At 36.0% G+C, this 14634-nt stretch overlaps 1 protein-coding gene across 6 annotated transcripts in view; it reads right to left on the reverse strand.

Moving 5' to 3' along the window:
- PDE4B (phosphodiesterase 4B) overlaps window positions 1–14634 on the reverse strand; it is a 681554-nt gene that overhangs the window by 444295 nt on the left and 222625 nt on the right. For all 6 annotated transcript variants that reach the window (XM_063800934.1, XM_001162471.7, XM_001162426.7 and 3 more), the window contains one exon: window positions 10428–10666. In XM_063800934.1, coding sequence (XP_063657004.1) covers window positions 10428–10666 — 239 coding nt within the window. The remainder of the gene's footprint in view (window positions 1–10427; window positions 10667–14634) is intronic.

Below are 14634 nucleotides of genomic sequence, written 5' to 3' on the forward strand. Positions count from 1 at the left end.
TCTAGAGGAACAGTATTTTAAGAATAGAGTTCTTTCATTAGTTTGGGAGTTTCTGGAGTTGGCTGCTTAATATGATTAGACTCAAAAATGCTAAGGATTCTACTTCTAATAGTATGGAGAACACTGATAGTCCTTGCCATGGATTGTTTAGAGAGTTATACAGAATAAATGCATTTGACACTCCCAATTCACCACTCGTGAGAGGCAAGGAGTTTAGTGACTCTATACATAATACCTTTGACCATATGTGCAGAACCAAGGAACGTAATGAAGCTGATTGGTTGCGCCTAAGTTCAGTGGACAAAGTGATGAAAGAAAATGATGAACTCATGGATTCTGTCTCCTGGCTTCAGAAGCAAATACTGAACCTCAAGTCTGTTAAGATTGCCCTAAGTGAAAGTCTTATTTCCTATAGAGAAAGAGCGGAAATTATGGAAAAACAGGCACAAACTCTTATCATGAAAGTGGGTGACCTGCAACAGAAGGTGCATGCACAGCCTCACCAGGTGTCTACTGTTAAAGTGAGATTGATTGGAAAAGAATGGGACCCTGCAACTTGGAACAGGAACATGTGGAAAGACATTGATGAAGCTGGGGATACTGAATTTGTAAACTCTGATGAATCTTTTTTGCCAGAAGGAACAGCTTCCCCATCCCCAGTAGCGGCAACATCCCCTCCCCGACCCATGCTGCCATCAGCCTTTCTACCTTTGTCTGAAGAGATAAACCCTGTGCCGCCTAAGGCAACAGTGATGGCCTCCCCTGAGGTGGTTGCCAGGAAGGGTAATGCTGATTCTCCTCAGGAGCCACCCCCAACCTGCCTGTTTGCTTCTAGACCTATAACTAGACTAAAGTCCCGGCGGGCCCCTAGAAGTAAGGTTTAGAGTGTGACCCATGAGGAGGTGCGCTACACTGGAAAAGAACTGCTTGAGTTTTCTCATTTATATAAACAGAAATCTGAAGAACATGGGAATGGATATTAAGGGTGTGGGATAATGGTGGAAGGAATACAGAGTTGGATCAGGCCAAATTTATTAATTTGGGCCCACTACATAGGAACTCTGCTTCTAATGTTGCAGCTTGGTGAGTTAAAAAATGTTCTAATAGTTTATTTGCTTGGTTAGCTGAAATATGGACTAAAAGATGGCCCACTGTAAGCAAGGTGGAAATGCCTGATCTCCCTTGGTTTAATGGAGAGGAAGGGATCCAGAGGCTTAGGGAGATTGGGATGATGGAGTGGATTAGTCACTTTAGACCTCTCATCCCAGCTGGGAGGGTCCAGAAGATACACCCTTGACCAACGCCTTGCAAAATAGATTTGCGAGGGTGGCACCTGCATCTTTGAAGAGCCCTGTAATTGCTCTTCTCTGTATGTCAGATCTAACAGTGGGAACTGCAGTCACTCAACCACAAAATTTAAATACAATGGGAGTAATTAGATCCTGAGGTGGCAGGGGCCAAGTGGTGGCACTCAACCTTCAAAGGCAAGGTGGGCGTAGCTACCTTATTGGACAGCAGAGGCAAAGTGGCAATCAGAATAGTCTGACTCGTGTAGAGTTATGGCGTTGGCTAATTAATCACGGTGTTCCTAGAAGTGAAATTGATAGGAAGCCTACTGCATTCCTACTTAATTTATACTAGCAGAAAACTTCTAGGTCGAATGGACAAAAGACTAATTTAAATTATAAAAACAGAGAATAATGGCCCCTCAACCGATTTCCAGACTTGAGCCAGTTTACAGACCCAGAACTCCTTGAATGAAGGGGAGGCCAGGTACCCTTGAGGAAGGACTTCACTACGTTATCGACAATTTGAGCAGTGAATCTTTCTCCCATCCTTCCCCAAGGAGACCTCCAGCCTTTTACCAGGGTACCTGCCCACTGGGGAAAGGGAAATGATCGACATTTAAGGAACTACTGGACACTGGCTCTGAGCTGACATTGATTCCAGAGGACCCAAAATGTCACTGTGGTCCTCCAGTTAAAGCAGGGGCTTATGGAGGTTAGGTAATTAATGGAGTTGTAGCTCAGGTCCAACAAAGAGTGGATCCAGTGGGTTCCTGGACTCATCCTGTGGTCATTTCCCCAGTGCATAATAGGCATAGACATTCTTAGCAACTGGCAGAACCCCTACATTGGCTCCCTGACTGGTAGGGTGAGGGCTGTTACAGTGAGAAAGGCCAAATGGAAGCCATTAGAGCTGCCTCTACTTAGAAAAATAGTAAATCAAAAACAATATCGCATCCCTGGAGGGACTGTGGAGATTAGTGCCACTACCAAGGACTTGAAAGAAGCACGAGTGGTTATTCCCATTCAACTCTCCCATTTGGCTGTGCAGAAGACAGATGGATCTTGGAGAATGACAGTGCCTTATCATAAGTTTAACAAAGTGATGACTCCAATTGCAGCTGCTGTACCAGATGTGATAAAGATAATATATATTATATATATTTACATATATTATATATAATACATATTTATATTTTAAGTAACCTAAGTCTGCCTTTACATGTAGTATATATATCTTAAAACAGAATATTCCCATTTGCTCCTGCTTGTTCATTTCACACTGTTGTCTTTCATTTCCCTTACCCCTATACTATAACCACCCAGTGCATTGTTGGTATTGCTTGAAACAGTTATGTTTTATATAATTAAGAAAGTTTAGCTTGAAAAAACAAAACAATGTTATCTTATCTTCATTTATTTCTCCTCTGACACTCTTCTTTGTGTAGATCTGTGCCCTATATCATTTTTCTTCTTAATGAATAACTTCTTTTAACATGGTCTTATAAATCAGGTCTACTGACAATGAGTTTCCTCAGTTTTGTTTCTCTGAAAAAGTCTCCCTCTCTCCTTCACATTTGAAGGATAATTTTGCTGGTTATAAAATTCTAGCCTGGTGAAAGTTTTTATTTCAACACTTTAAATAATGTACTCCACTCTCTTCTTGCTTTCATGGTTTCTGACAAACAGTCCAGTATAATTCTTATTCTTGTTCCTCTATATGTCTGTTTTTCTTATTTGATTTCTTTAGAGATTTTTCTTTGTCTTTGGTTTTCTGAAGTTTGAATATGATATGCCTAAGGGGTGTGTGTGTGTGTGTATTTGTTATTTATCCTCATCCGTGGATAATTAACAATACCTAGATCAAGTAGCAAGAGAAAGTAAAAGAAGTGAAGTAATCAATTCTATGTAGGCCTACAAGTACAAAGGAAGAAAAGACAGTAAAACAAGATTCAGTTTAAACTATTGCAAACTCAGATGTTCCTTTCTGAAAGGGAGATAAAACAGTAAAGACACTAATATCTACTACGTAAAATAAGCAAACATTTTACTCAAAGCCAAAAACATTCAGATACTGGGGAAAGATAGTGTCTTTGGGAGAAAAAGTCAAAGAAATAGGTCCCAGTAGGCCCTTAGGAGCACAAACTTAAGAATTATCATCAGAAGCTTCAGTTTAAGAATGTACTAAAGGCAATTTTATAGCCAAAACAAGTGTGGGATGAAAGGACCTAAGATCTCCATAGCAAGTAGCTATGAAAGTTTTCTGTAATATTGTTCACAAGGTTATCTCAACAAAACCTTTGCTTTAAAAATAAGGAAAACTATCATCTTATTTTCTTGATGCTACTAAAGAAATGCCAAGTTAGTAAGGAAATAGCAAGTCAAAGTGTAAGGGGACTTTTCTCACCAAAGGTGCATAATGGACGTCAAAGTTGCTTTTGCCCTGAGGATATTTACCACACAGAGTAAAAGTTAATATTAGTCTGATGTCCTTGAGGGTCAAGGGGGAACTGTAATCAAAGCCCAGCCATGCCAGGGTGAGGCATTCAAAAGGAGAGTCTTCCCAACTTAAACCAGAACTTCAAAGGGCTATTTTCTCATTGCAAAGGTAAAATAGAAGTAAACACACCCCTACTCTACATCCAGGAGACTGCCAGAAGGGTAGCCTCAGCGATAATTCAAGCAGGGCCAGGGGTTGAGGGCGTGGGGTCATAGGCAGTGGACCTTAACAGATTATGATCATGTTTCAGCTAGATGATTGAGAAACCCTCTGATCAATCTACCAATGCCCCAGTGCCCCTAGAGACCTGATAGAATCAAATGCAAATTCTCTATGGTGAACCTTATTCTGATACCTTAAACTGTGCCTACAAATAATGTTTCAATGACATTTAATTTATTGTGGCAGCACACAATAAATTTTTAAAAATTAAGCACACCTCTTAAACCTAATGTTGAGGGCAATAAATAAGTCAAATGCAAAATATTACACATTATGTGATTCCATTATGTAAAGTTCAAAAACAGACAAAACTAATAGATGTTGTTGGAGGTATGGAGGAGGTAGTGATGGGGCAGGGGCTCGGGGGGTGCATAAGAAGAGCTTCTGAGACACTAGTAAAGTTTTGCTTCTTGATTTTGTTCCTGGTTTTGTGGTTGTGTCCAATTTGTGAAATTTTATCAACATGCCCTTTTATGATAGGTATACTTTTTTGCACACTGGTTGTACTTTAATAAAGTTTTTTTAAATAGTAGTAAGGAATTTTTTTTAATTTTCAGTTCCGGGGTACATGTGCAGGATGTGCAAGTTTGTTACATACAACATGTGCCATGGTGGTTTGCTGCACCTATCAACCCATCACCTAGGTATTAAGCCCAGCATGCATTAGCTATTTTTCTTAATAAAGTTTTTTAAAAGCATGAGCAAAAACTATCAGGAAACACAGATAATAGAAAATAGACTCACTGAAAACTTTAGATACTAAAATGAGCAAAAGGGTAAAATAACTATTCTTGTTCTCTAAAAGCTTGAAAATATCTGCAGTGCAATATACAGCCTCTAAACTGATCTCCAATGATCTCCACCTCCTTGTTTATTCCTTTGCAGAATCCCCTCCCCTGTGCATGTGTAAGACCTAATGAACAGAATATATAAAAGTGATGGGATGTCACTTCTAAGACTAAGTTGTAAAAATACTTTGACCTCTGTCTTGCTCAGTCTCTATTGGTCTCTCTTTCTCAAAACACTTGCTCTGGAGAAACCAAACTGACATGTTATAAATAGCCTTCACATAGGTCTATGAGACCCACATGGCAAGGAACTGGTATTTCTAGTCAGCCACAGCCAGGAATTGAGCCTGTCAACAACCATGTTGATCAGGTTGGAAGCAGTTCTGCCCACCTTTCCACCCATATGCATGACTACAGTACTGGCCAATTACTTGATTTCAGTCTTGTGAGAGACTCTGAGTCAGAGGCACACAGCTAAGCCACAGCTGGATTCCTGATTCATAGAAACTCTGAGATAAAAATGTTATTTTAAGCCAGTAAATGTTGGGATTATTTGCTACGCAGTAATAGATAGCAGGGAATAGAAAACCACATAACATTATCTAGTGTATTTTTAAATACATGAATACAAACTTTAAAATGTAAAAATACAATAATCAAAATTAAAAAAATATAATAGGTTTAATAACAAATGAGACATAGTTTGAAAAAAAATTAGCAAACTGGAAGGCAGATTAGAAACAATTATCAGAATGCAGCCCAGAAAGACAAAATGAGAAAAAAATGTGGAATAAATTAAGAGAAATGGAAGACAAAGAAGTAAGTTTATAAAATACATTTAATCAGAAATCCAAAAGCAGAGGAGAAAGATTGGCAGAGAAAATATTTGAAGAGGTAATGAAAGAATATTCCAGATCTGATGAGGAAGATATAAATTTACATATTCAAGAAGTCCGGGAAATCCCAAATAAGATAAATGAAAGGAAATCCATCCTTAGGCACATCAAAGTTCAACTGCCCAAATCCAGAGACAAAAAACAATTGACAGATTATCTATAAGAAAGACAATTAGAGTGATAGCTGATTTCCTAATAGTAACAACAGAAGACAAAAAGCAGGGAAAAATAGTTTCAAAGTGTTGAAATAAAGTAAAGACATTTTCAGACAAACTGAAATAAATTCTGAAGAATTTACTTCAGGCAAAAAGGCAAATAATTCCAGCAGAGGGTCTAAGATATGAGGAGGAATTAAAACCAAAACATTGGTAAGTATCTGGGAAAATCCAAATCAAACATTGAATGCAAAAAATAATGCTAATGTATTGTGTGGTAAGATATATATAGAGAGAGAAATAACTAAAATACACAAAAACAAACTGTAAACTGGGAAGGGCTTGAAAGAGTAAAGTGTTCTAAGATCCTCATGTAAGAAGATTAAAGTTATAGATTAACTATAGATGTTCAAGGCCCAGAATTGGCTTATTATCTAAATTTGGTTATGCAGCATTGCATAACCTATAGATCAGTAACTATTTAAAAAGTGAAGTCCCTCAGAGACCTGGTATTATACGAATACAATTCCTATGGGCCTGAAGAAACTACAGCCTTTACAGTGGAAGATGACTTAGGCTGCAGCTGGTTAGGAAACCCTCCTTCTAAACCATGCTTCAAGGTCCTGCTAACAAAATGAGAAAATCAAGAAGACATGGAAGATAAATGTGAGAACTTCATTTTTTTGAACTTCAGTTTACAAGAGCAGGAAATTTTGAATTCAGATTTTTGTGGGGGAGGGGGTTGGGGGGAATACTCAAAAGGGCAGTGGTCAATATTGGGAGAACAGCTTCACAAAGATGGCAGTAAGTTAGTACTGGTATACTCCTGATATCTTCCTCTAAAGAACAGGCACATCCCTAATGTGCCCCTAAAGTTAAGTTAAGATTTTAAAAATTGGGAAATGTTTGATATGTCTTGCAAGTGTCTGGAATGCCACCAGCATCACATTTCCAGCCTCTTTCTGCCGCCTTACTCACTATTTCCCAGAGAGAATGAATAAATTAATCTTTCTTGGTGTTTTCATAAGGGGGAACTGGCCATGTAGAGTTCAGTCCTTCCCTCTATTTTCTCACGTGAGTAGGATTTCTACAGATCCTCCATGCTACAAGTTTTGTAGGGGTAGGCCTTCTATTTATGTGTGTATAAGAGGTGAGGGGATCCTGCCCAGGTCTAGCATCTATGCAATTATAGGTTTCAATATTAGGAACCCACTTGCCCACAGACAAATTATATTTTTCAGTACCAACTTTATCAGTATTAAAGATAACATCTTGCTTTCATATCTGAATTCCTCTTTCATCATATTTCCAAGTTGGTTCCAAGAACTCAGGAGGTAAGTTTCCCCTAAAACCTCCAATAATAGAAAATGCATAATTTTGGCTACTCAGTCTAAATGTAACAATAAAAATGACAATAATAATAATATCAAAATAACCATTAAGAACAAGTGACTGTGCTACATGCATAGCAAACCTTTTCTTTAATTTTCCTCATGATTTTGAAGTGTAGGTATTATAATCTCCATTGTTTGTTCATTTGTGTCTTTTGGAGATTGTATTATAATAGAAACTCATCTGAAAGGCTACAAAATGGAAGTCACCCAATAAAACTGGGCTTGAGTCCTTTCTAACTCTTTCTTGCTCCATGATAAATAAAATCACTATTCTTATATTCCAGGCCTTTTTTCTGTAATGATGGCCTGTTTTCTCCAAATAAACATATGATAAAATCATGTTAATGTTTTTATATAAAACCTTATATAAAATTAGGCAATACTTTTCATTAGAACGGATTCAAATTATTTCACTGTCTTTGATGGCTTGATCTAGAACACACAGTCCCATACTTATGACTTATTTGGCACATCAGCCATGACCTCAAAGTCAGTTTTTGTCCTTGATAACTGTAAAAGCAATGATCAAATCCTAGAATCATGTCTTAGAGATCTTTACTAGCCTAGAAAGGGAAACTTTTCTAAGGGAGACTTTTCAAAGTCAGCAAATTCTGGCAGGCCAAATCCAGCCTGCTGCTTGTTTTTGTAAACAAAGTTTTATGGGAACACAGCTACACTTCTTCGTTTACACATTGGCTATGGCTCCTTTCACAATATAACAGCAAGGATGAGTAGTTGTGACAGAGACTGCAAAGCTCATAAAACTTAAAATATTTACTATCTGGTCCTTTAGAGAAAACATTTGCTCATTGCTGGTCTTGGCATGGAAATTGATTCCATATTCTTGGTACTCTAAGTGGTAAGCATAATTCTTTCTCTCACGTAGTCCTAGGCAGTACTCCTTATCTCTATGAACTTTCATCAAGTTGATGGCATTGATGATAATTTGAACCCAGTTCCCTCACTTCTAGTCAAATCATTTTTTAATCAGATTCCTTCACCAATAATTCCACCAGTCTTCAGCTATCGGTATTCCGGTGGAAGCTGGATTTTCAAGAGATGTTCAGAAATGCTTTTAGTTACTTATGTTTTAAAATAAATTTAGAGTTATCTGCATACTCTAGTCTCATACTTTAAAAAGTATCCTGTTAATTGAAATAAAACACACATGTTATAAATGAATTACCAATATGTGGTGCTCACTGACTATTGAACATGAATAATGGCTAAATTTTCCATTTCGACCTAAAATACTGACGCCAAGAATGAGGCTACTGATACTAGAGACATGGTTTCTAATTTCCAAAAAATATTTATTGGATAATGATCAAGAGGACAAAAATCAACATTTGCTGATTACCTACCATATGCATTTTACTAAGCAAAATACCTTAGATAGATTACATCATTTGATCCTCACAATAGCCTATGAGGTAAATATTATTGCCCTCCTTTAAAAATAAAAACATTCAACTAGGAAAGAGAAACAAGCATGCCCCAAATGGCAGAGTCTAGATTTGATATTTCTAAGGAAGGAACAATTCTACAACTCCCAAAATGTCTTTGAATTAAATGAACTCAAACTTTACAAGGCACTGTACATTTTATCCAGGGTGTTATTCAAAATAGCTAACAACAGATATAGCACCAACACCCACCAAAACCAGATTCCTCTGCGCCAGTCTTCACCTCTTTGTTTTTAGATTGTGAGAAATTCTAGAGGCTTCAGGAGAATAGTCTGCGAGAGTAGTAGGGGCAATCAGAGAGCTCAAGAAAGCATATATTTACCAACTGGTATGAAAGCATTTCAATACTTTAACAACTGATAGAATTGTATCACTGCCAACCTGCTGAAAAATAAATATGGAAATCTTTAAGACTCCAAATCCGTAATTATACAGACAAATAATCAAGACTAATCACATAAGCCATGTGATTGAGTATCCTATAGGGGAGCCCTATGCGCCCTTTTAATTCTCCATGATTGGCTATGACTCTTATATAATGTTAATTCAGCTGAACAGAAGATGTAAGACAGTCCTTCTCAAATTTTTAACCCATTTTCTTTAAAATGTTTTAGCATGATTCTCTATCACACAGATTGTCTGATTAAATATTTGATGTTATTAACTGTGATACCTGGAGTTTCAGTGATCTAATGCTCAGTGTGTCAGGTAAACATTGACTAAAGGATGTCAAGATGCCGTATATCATTATTCAAAGAGCACATACTGGGCTACTCATCAGCCCTGGAGAGCTCAGCATGTGGCAGAGGTACATGGTACACCATAAAAATAATAGATTTTTAATAATTTACTAGAATAATGTTGTACAATAATTTAATGCTTAGTCTTTCACTTGATAAATTATGTAAACAAAAAGTGATTTTAAAAGCAACACATTATTAATCTAAAATCATATCAGATAAAATATTTTTCACTTTCATGATAAACCTCCATGATATGTAAGCCAATCATTCTTGAAAAATATTTTTAAATGATGTAGGAAAACAGAAAAGAAAAAGTGAGAATGTACTAATTATGAAATATATAATAAAGCACATATTTTAAGCAGTCATGGCACAATAACCACAATTGTAAGATTATATGATTAACTTTTCAACACTGGTTTAAAATAGCCTCTTTCACAAATATAGACTCTGCACAACAGTCCCAGCATCTCTCATAGCGCAATTTTCATTACTCTTTCAATTTACAATGAAATGTTTTATTTTATAGATAATCACAAACTGAGATTAATAAAGTAGGATGATAATAAATAGAAGCTAGGGATAAGTGTAGAGTTCAGCAATAAGAACATCATATACATATAGTAACATGTAATTTGTTTTTCTAAGTCAAAAAATACTGATACACACTGTATAGCTCTTTTTAAAAAAGTTAGATCATAAGCAGTAATTTTGTTATCCCTTTACATTAATGTAAATGTATCTCATTCCTTCCTCAGTAGCTTTAAATGAAGCATGTTCCTTCCACTCTGAAGAACCAGAAAATATCTCCACTGTTTACAAGACCTTATCTTTGATTCTAAAGGGAAACGAATTCTCAAAATGTCAATCATCTTAGGTATTTCACAGAAAACTCACAATTTAATACTATGAAATCGTATTTGGAGAAATTGGAAAATAAAAATTTAGAATTGACATTTGATTTTGAGGCTACTCACCACTCCTGGCTTACAGTTGTAATAGCAATGCTTGGAAGCGTTGTCAAAGGCAGTGTAGTCGGCCTGGAAATACCATCTCCCTCAGGAGTCCTTGCCCTTTCATTCTGTCTTTGAGACAGTGGTGGTAACTGTAAGTTTCCTGAGCAACACCTTCTCCCTCTCCAGAGGTCGATCCCAAGTGTGTTACTGGAAGAACTGTAGGATTTACTCAAGCTACATTCAAAATAATCTTTAACATTCTGGAGGAACCACAGGGAAAGAAAAAAAGAAGAGAAAGAAAATGAAATTCAAATGTTAAATGGAGTGAAAGAAGAAACTAAATGATCAAGCTGTCACTTATGATGTCCTGATTATCTCACAATCAGAATCTAACATTGATGTCAAAAGCTTAAAGAGAAAACAATAGAAGAGGCTGATTCTCAGCTTTTAGAATAAACTTATCAGTTGCATATTCCTGGAGATTTTTAGGCATATAGATAATGTTTACTAGTTGTAGCATGTGGATTGGAGGCCTCCTTCTTTCCTATTTTAATTTTTTTCATAATTTGCTAAAATGATATTTGCTAAAATTAAAAATATATTTTGGAAATCAATGTTATCATTCTGCAACTATGGGAACAAACTATGAGAAAATATAAAGTTTCTCGTTCAGTATTTTATTTTATGTATTTATTTATTTTTTGAGATGGAGTCTCGCTCTGTCACCCAGGCTGGAGTGATCTCAGCTCACTGCAACCTCTTCCTCCTGGGTTTAAGTGATTCTCCTGCCTCAGCCTCCCAAGTAGCTAGGACTACAGGCACACACCACAATGCCCAGCTAATTTTTGTATTTTTAGTAGGGACGGGGTTTCGCCATGTTGGCCAGGCTGGTCTCAAACTCCTGACCTCAGGTGATCTGCCTGTCCCGGCCTCCCAAAGTGCTGGGATTACAGGCATGAGCCACTGCGCCTAGCCATTCAGTGTTTTAAAGTAAAAATATTATCTATCTTAGAACAGCTGAATGTTGATAATTAGAGGTGACTGTTACGTTCTTATGAAAGGTCTTCTTACAATTGGAGATTTTTTTTTCAAATTGTGTAAGAACTCAGAAAAAGAAGTATACTTTATTCAGTCTTGAACTGCCATGTTCAAGTACATGCCCTAATGCTGACATTAATCATACACTTTGTGAGAAGACAAAGACATTGTGCTATACTCAATGATACAAGTTATTTATTCTTCCCATATCTTTTGATGACAATGGGTCCTGAGATTGTTGGGAGTGGGAGGCCCAAATGAGCCTCTGCCTGGTGTACCATTCATACCAGCTAAAAGACAGAAAATGTTATAGCCCTGCAATGGTCACTGATATCAACTTAAGGTTTCAAAGTTACAATTTTCACTGTTCACACTTAGCTAGCAGGGAATAACGGAAGTCCTAGCATCAGGCTACAGTCTCTCACCTGAAAATTACTCTGTGACCCTAAAGATAGGTATTTCCTACTAGCTCTTCAGACTTGAGTTAGGAGAACCTGAGACTAGACCTCCTAAAGTTTAAACAAAGTTCTTTACCCTCCGCTCCTCTACCCCACGGCCCCTATCCTAGTTCATATAAGGATAATTAAGTCAAGTTTGAGGATCTAGCTGGGTTAATTCAACAAATATTTGACACACATCTATTATTATTTTGCACTGTGCTATTTAAGAAGGATACAATAGCAAAAAGAGGAATGGAATCTTTTCTCATAGAACATATAGTCTAGTGATTTATACTTATCTGATGCATGCAAGACTATACTTTGATGATAGAAATCTAGGCAAGAACAGGCTTGAGAATTTTCAGGAGCCCCACCCTCCATACCAGAAAATGAGACACCATTATATTTTCTTGTGCTTGACTTATAATTTTAAAATACTATTTATTTGAAATTCAGTAGAATCATAGTTTAGTATCAGGAAGACGACAAAACAATTTAAAATTTTCCAGAGTTTGAAACATTCTGGAATGTATCAGTGTTTCACTGTCTAGTAACTAGTTATTATATCAAATCCATTGTAGGCCTAGCACTTACTGTATGTTGTGTGTGTATGTGTGTGTGCATGTGTGTGTGTGTCTATGTGTGTAAATTAGAGGCTAAAGGGAAAAACTAATATATATGTTTATTTTTTAAAAGACTTACAAACTTCTTTAGGAGACAAAATATATAAAATCTTCCTGAAGAGATTTAAGAATAAACTAAAGGAAATCATAACGGTAAATCAGTCTAGTTCCAAATATGCATGTAAAGAAAGCACTGATTATCTGGAAAGCAAAGTCTTGAATATATACTTTATCTCTTATGTAAGAAACACCTTACCAAAGAACAGAAATAAGGATATCTATCATGTAGCTAAACCACCAACCACCCTAACCTCCTAATATGATTATTAGATATTTTTCTTCTTTAGAAAAAAGAACTATTACCATCCAGGTTTAATTGTAGTAAGTGACCTAAATGGGTACTATTTGGCACTTGTTATTTGAAAAATAAAAAAGTCACACCTATCACAAAATATTTCCCACACTAATTTGCAAACAAGCTCAAATTTTCAAATTTGAAATATTCTTTAAGTTAAAAAGATTTGTTCCAGAAGACCTCAGTTAATATTAAATGCATTGCCACAAAGTAAGAACATAATGGAATAGCTTTTCAGAAATTAAATTCAAGATGAAAACTTAATATTGTTTTACAAACACTAATTAACTCATGCAGATTTATTCATAATTACTTCACACTCTAATTCATACCCATAATTTACACACCACTACTCTAAAATTACTAAAAACCTCAAAGTAAAATTTAATTTAGTCAATTCTCAATTACTGATTTGTGATCTTGAACTTCCTTTCCTAAATTTTCAAATATTTTGCAGAAAGGAACATTAATTTGAATGTTACCTCTGGAAATCACAACTTTTAAAATGTATCATGGTTTCCAAAATTCACCTGGTAATATGAAAAATTCCTAAGGAAACAACATAGTTTTGGATTATCCTTCTGTTTCTGAGTAACTGTTTGTTTAAAAGTCAGTATTCTTGCCAATAAAATTTGAAAAGCTTGTCACAAAGGAAAAGGTAGTGTAAAATCCTGCACCTAAGTAGAAGTTTACAGAGAGGAGGGGGAGGGGACACCAAAGGACTGAGCTCTTTGTCATATCCCCATATCAAAACCAACCAAGTTAGGACCATTGAAATGTCCAGATGAGAAATGCTGGTGCTTAAGTAGTCAAGGTTTTGTTGCTGTTGTTACTTGTCTTTTGTTTTGTCTATTTCAGTCATTTTTGAAGCATTCTCTACTTTTTGAATTCTTTTGGTTAAACTCATAGTGAGAAAATGGAATAAGGTATTTTTAAGGTCTCCTACTGTGCTTCGGTACACATTCAATTTGGACCACAGGACATAATTTTTTAAGTCTTATGAAATCAGAAATGGAAATTATGGAAAGCAGCAAATGACAGTCAGAGTCCCTATTGAAGCTAAATGTCATGATACTCCATGAGACAATAATAAAAGTAATTTTTTCTTCGAAAACTGATTTTATTGTAGGCAGTCACCATCAATTACAAGAGTAGTTTGTTGGAGTAATTATTATCGCTCTTACTATTTTCCCTTCTTTGAAACAATCTCCTAATATATTTGCATATATAATTTCTGTGATTAGAAATGCAAATGAGAATCAAAGGTGTAATGTTAAATTTTCTAGTAGATACATTTAAAAAGTAAAAAGAAACAGGTAAAATTTAGTTTAATAACATATTTTACTTAGCCTTGCATATGCAAAATATAACCATTGCAACATGTAATATTATCAAAAATTATTAATGAAATGCTTTGTATTGCACTGTATATTCAAAATCCAAGATGTATTTCATGCTTACAGCACATTTCCATTTAGACTAATACTTAATAGTCACATGTGGCTGGTGGCTACCATAGTAGACAGAGTAAATCTAGGTAATATTTATTCAATATGGTGGGGTTAATGTTCATATCCATTGCATGCTTCTTGCAGGCAACCTTCCTCTTCTTTTGACTATGCCCACCACTCCCTCAGGGAGGATCAGGATTATTATTCTAAGGATGCAATGAGAAAGAACTAATGGTTTGTCCATATGGAAGGCATTGCTCAGTTTTATTCTTCCAAAAAACAAAATACTGGTGCACACAGTATACAAATAGTATTAAGGGA

This window comes from Pan troglodytes, chromosome 1 (assembly GCF_028858775.2).
Source record: "Pan troglodytes isolate AG18354 chromosome 1, NHGRI_mPanTro3-v2.0_pri, whole genome shotgun sequence".
NCBI classification, from domain to species: Eukaryota; Metazoa; Chordata; class Mammalia; order Primates; family Hominidae; genus Pan; species Pan troglodytes.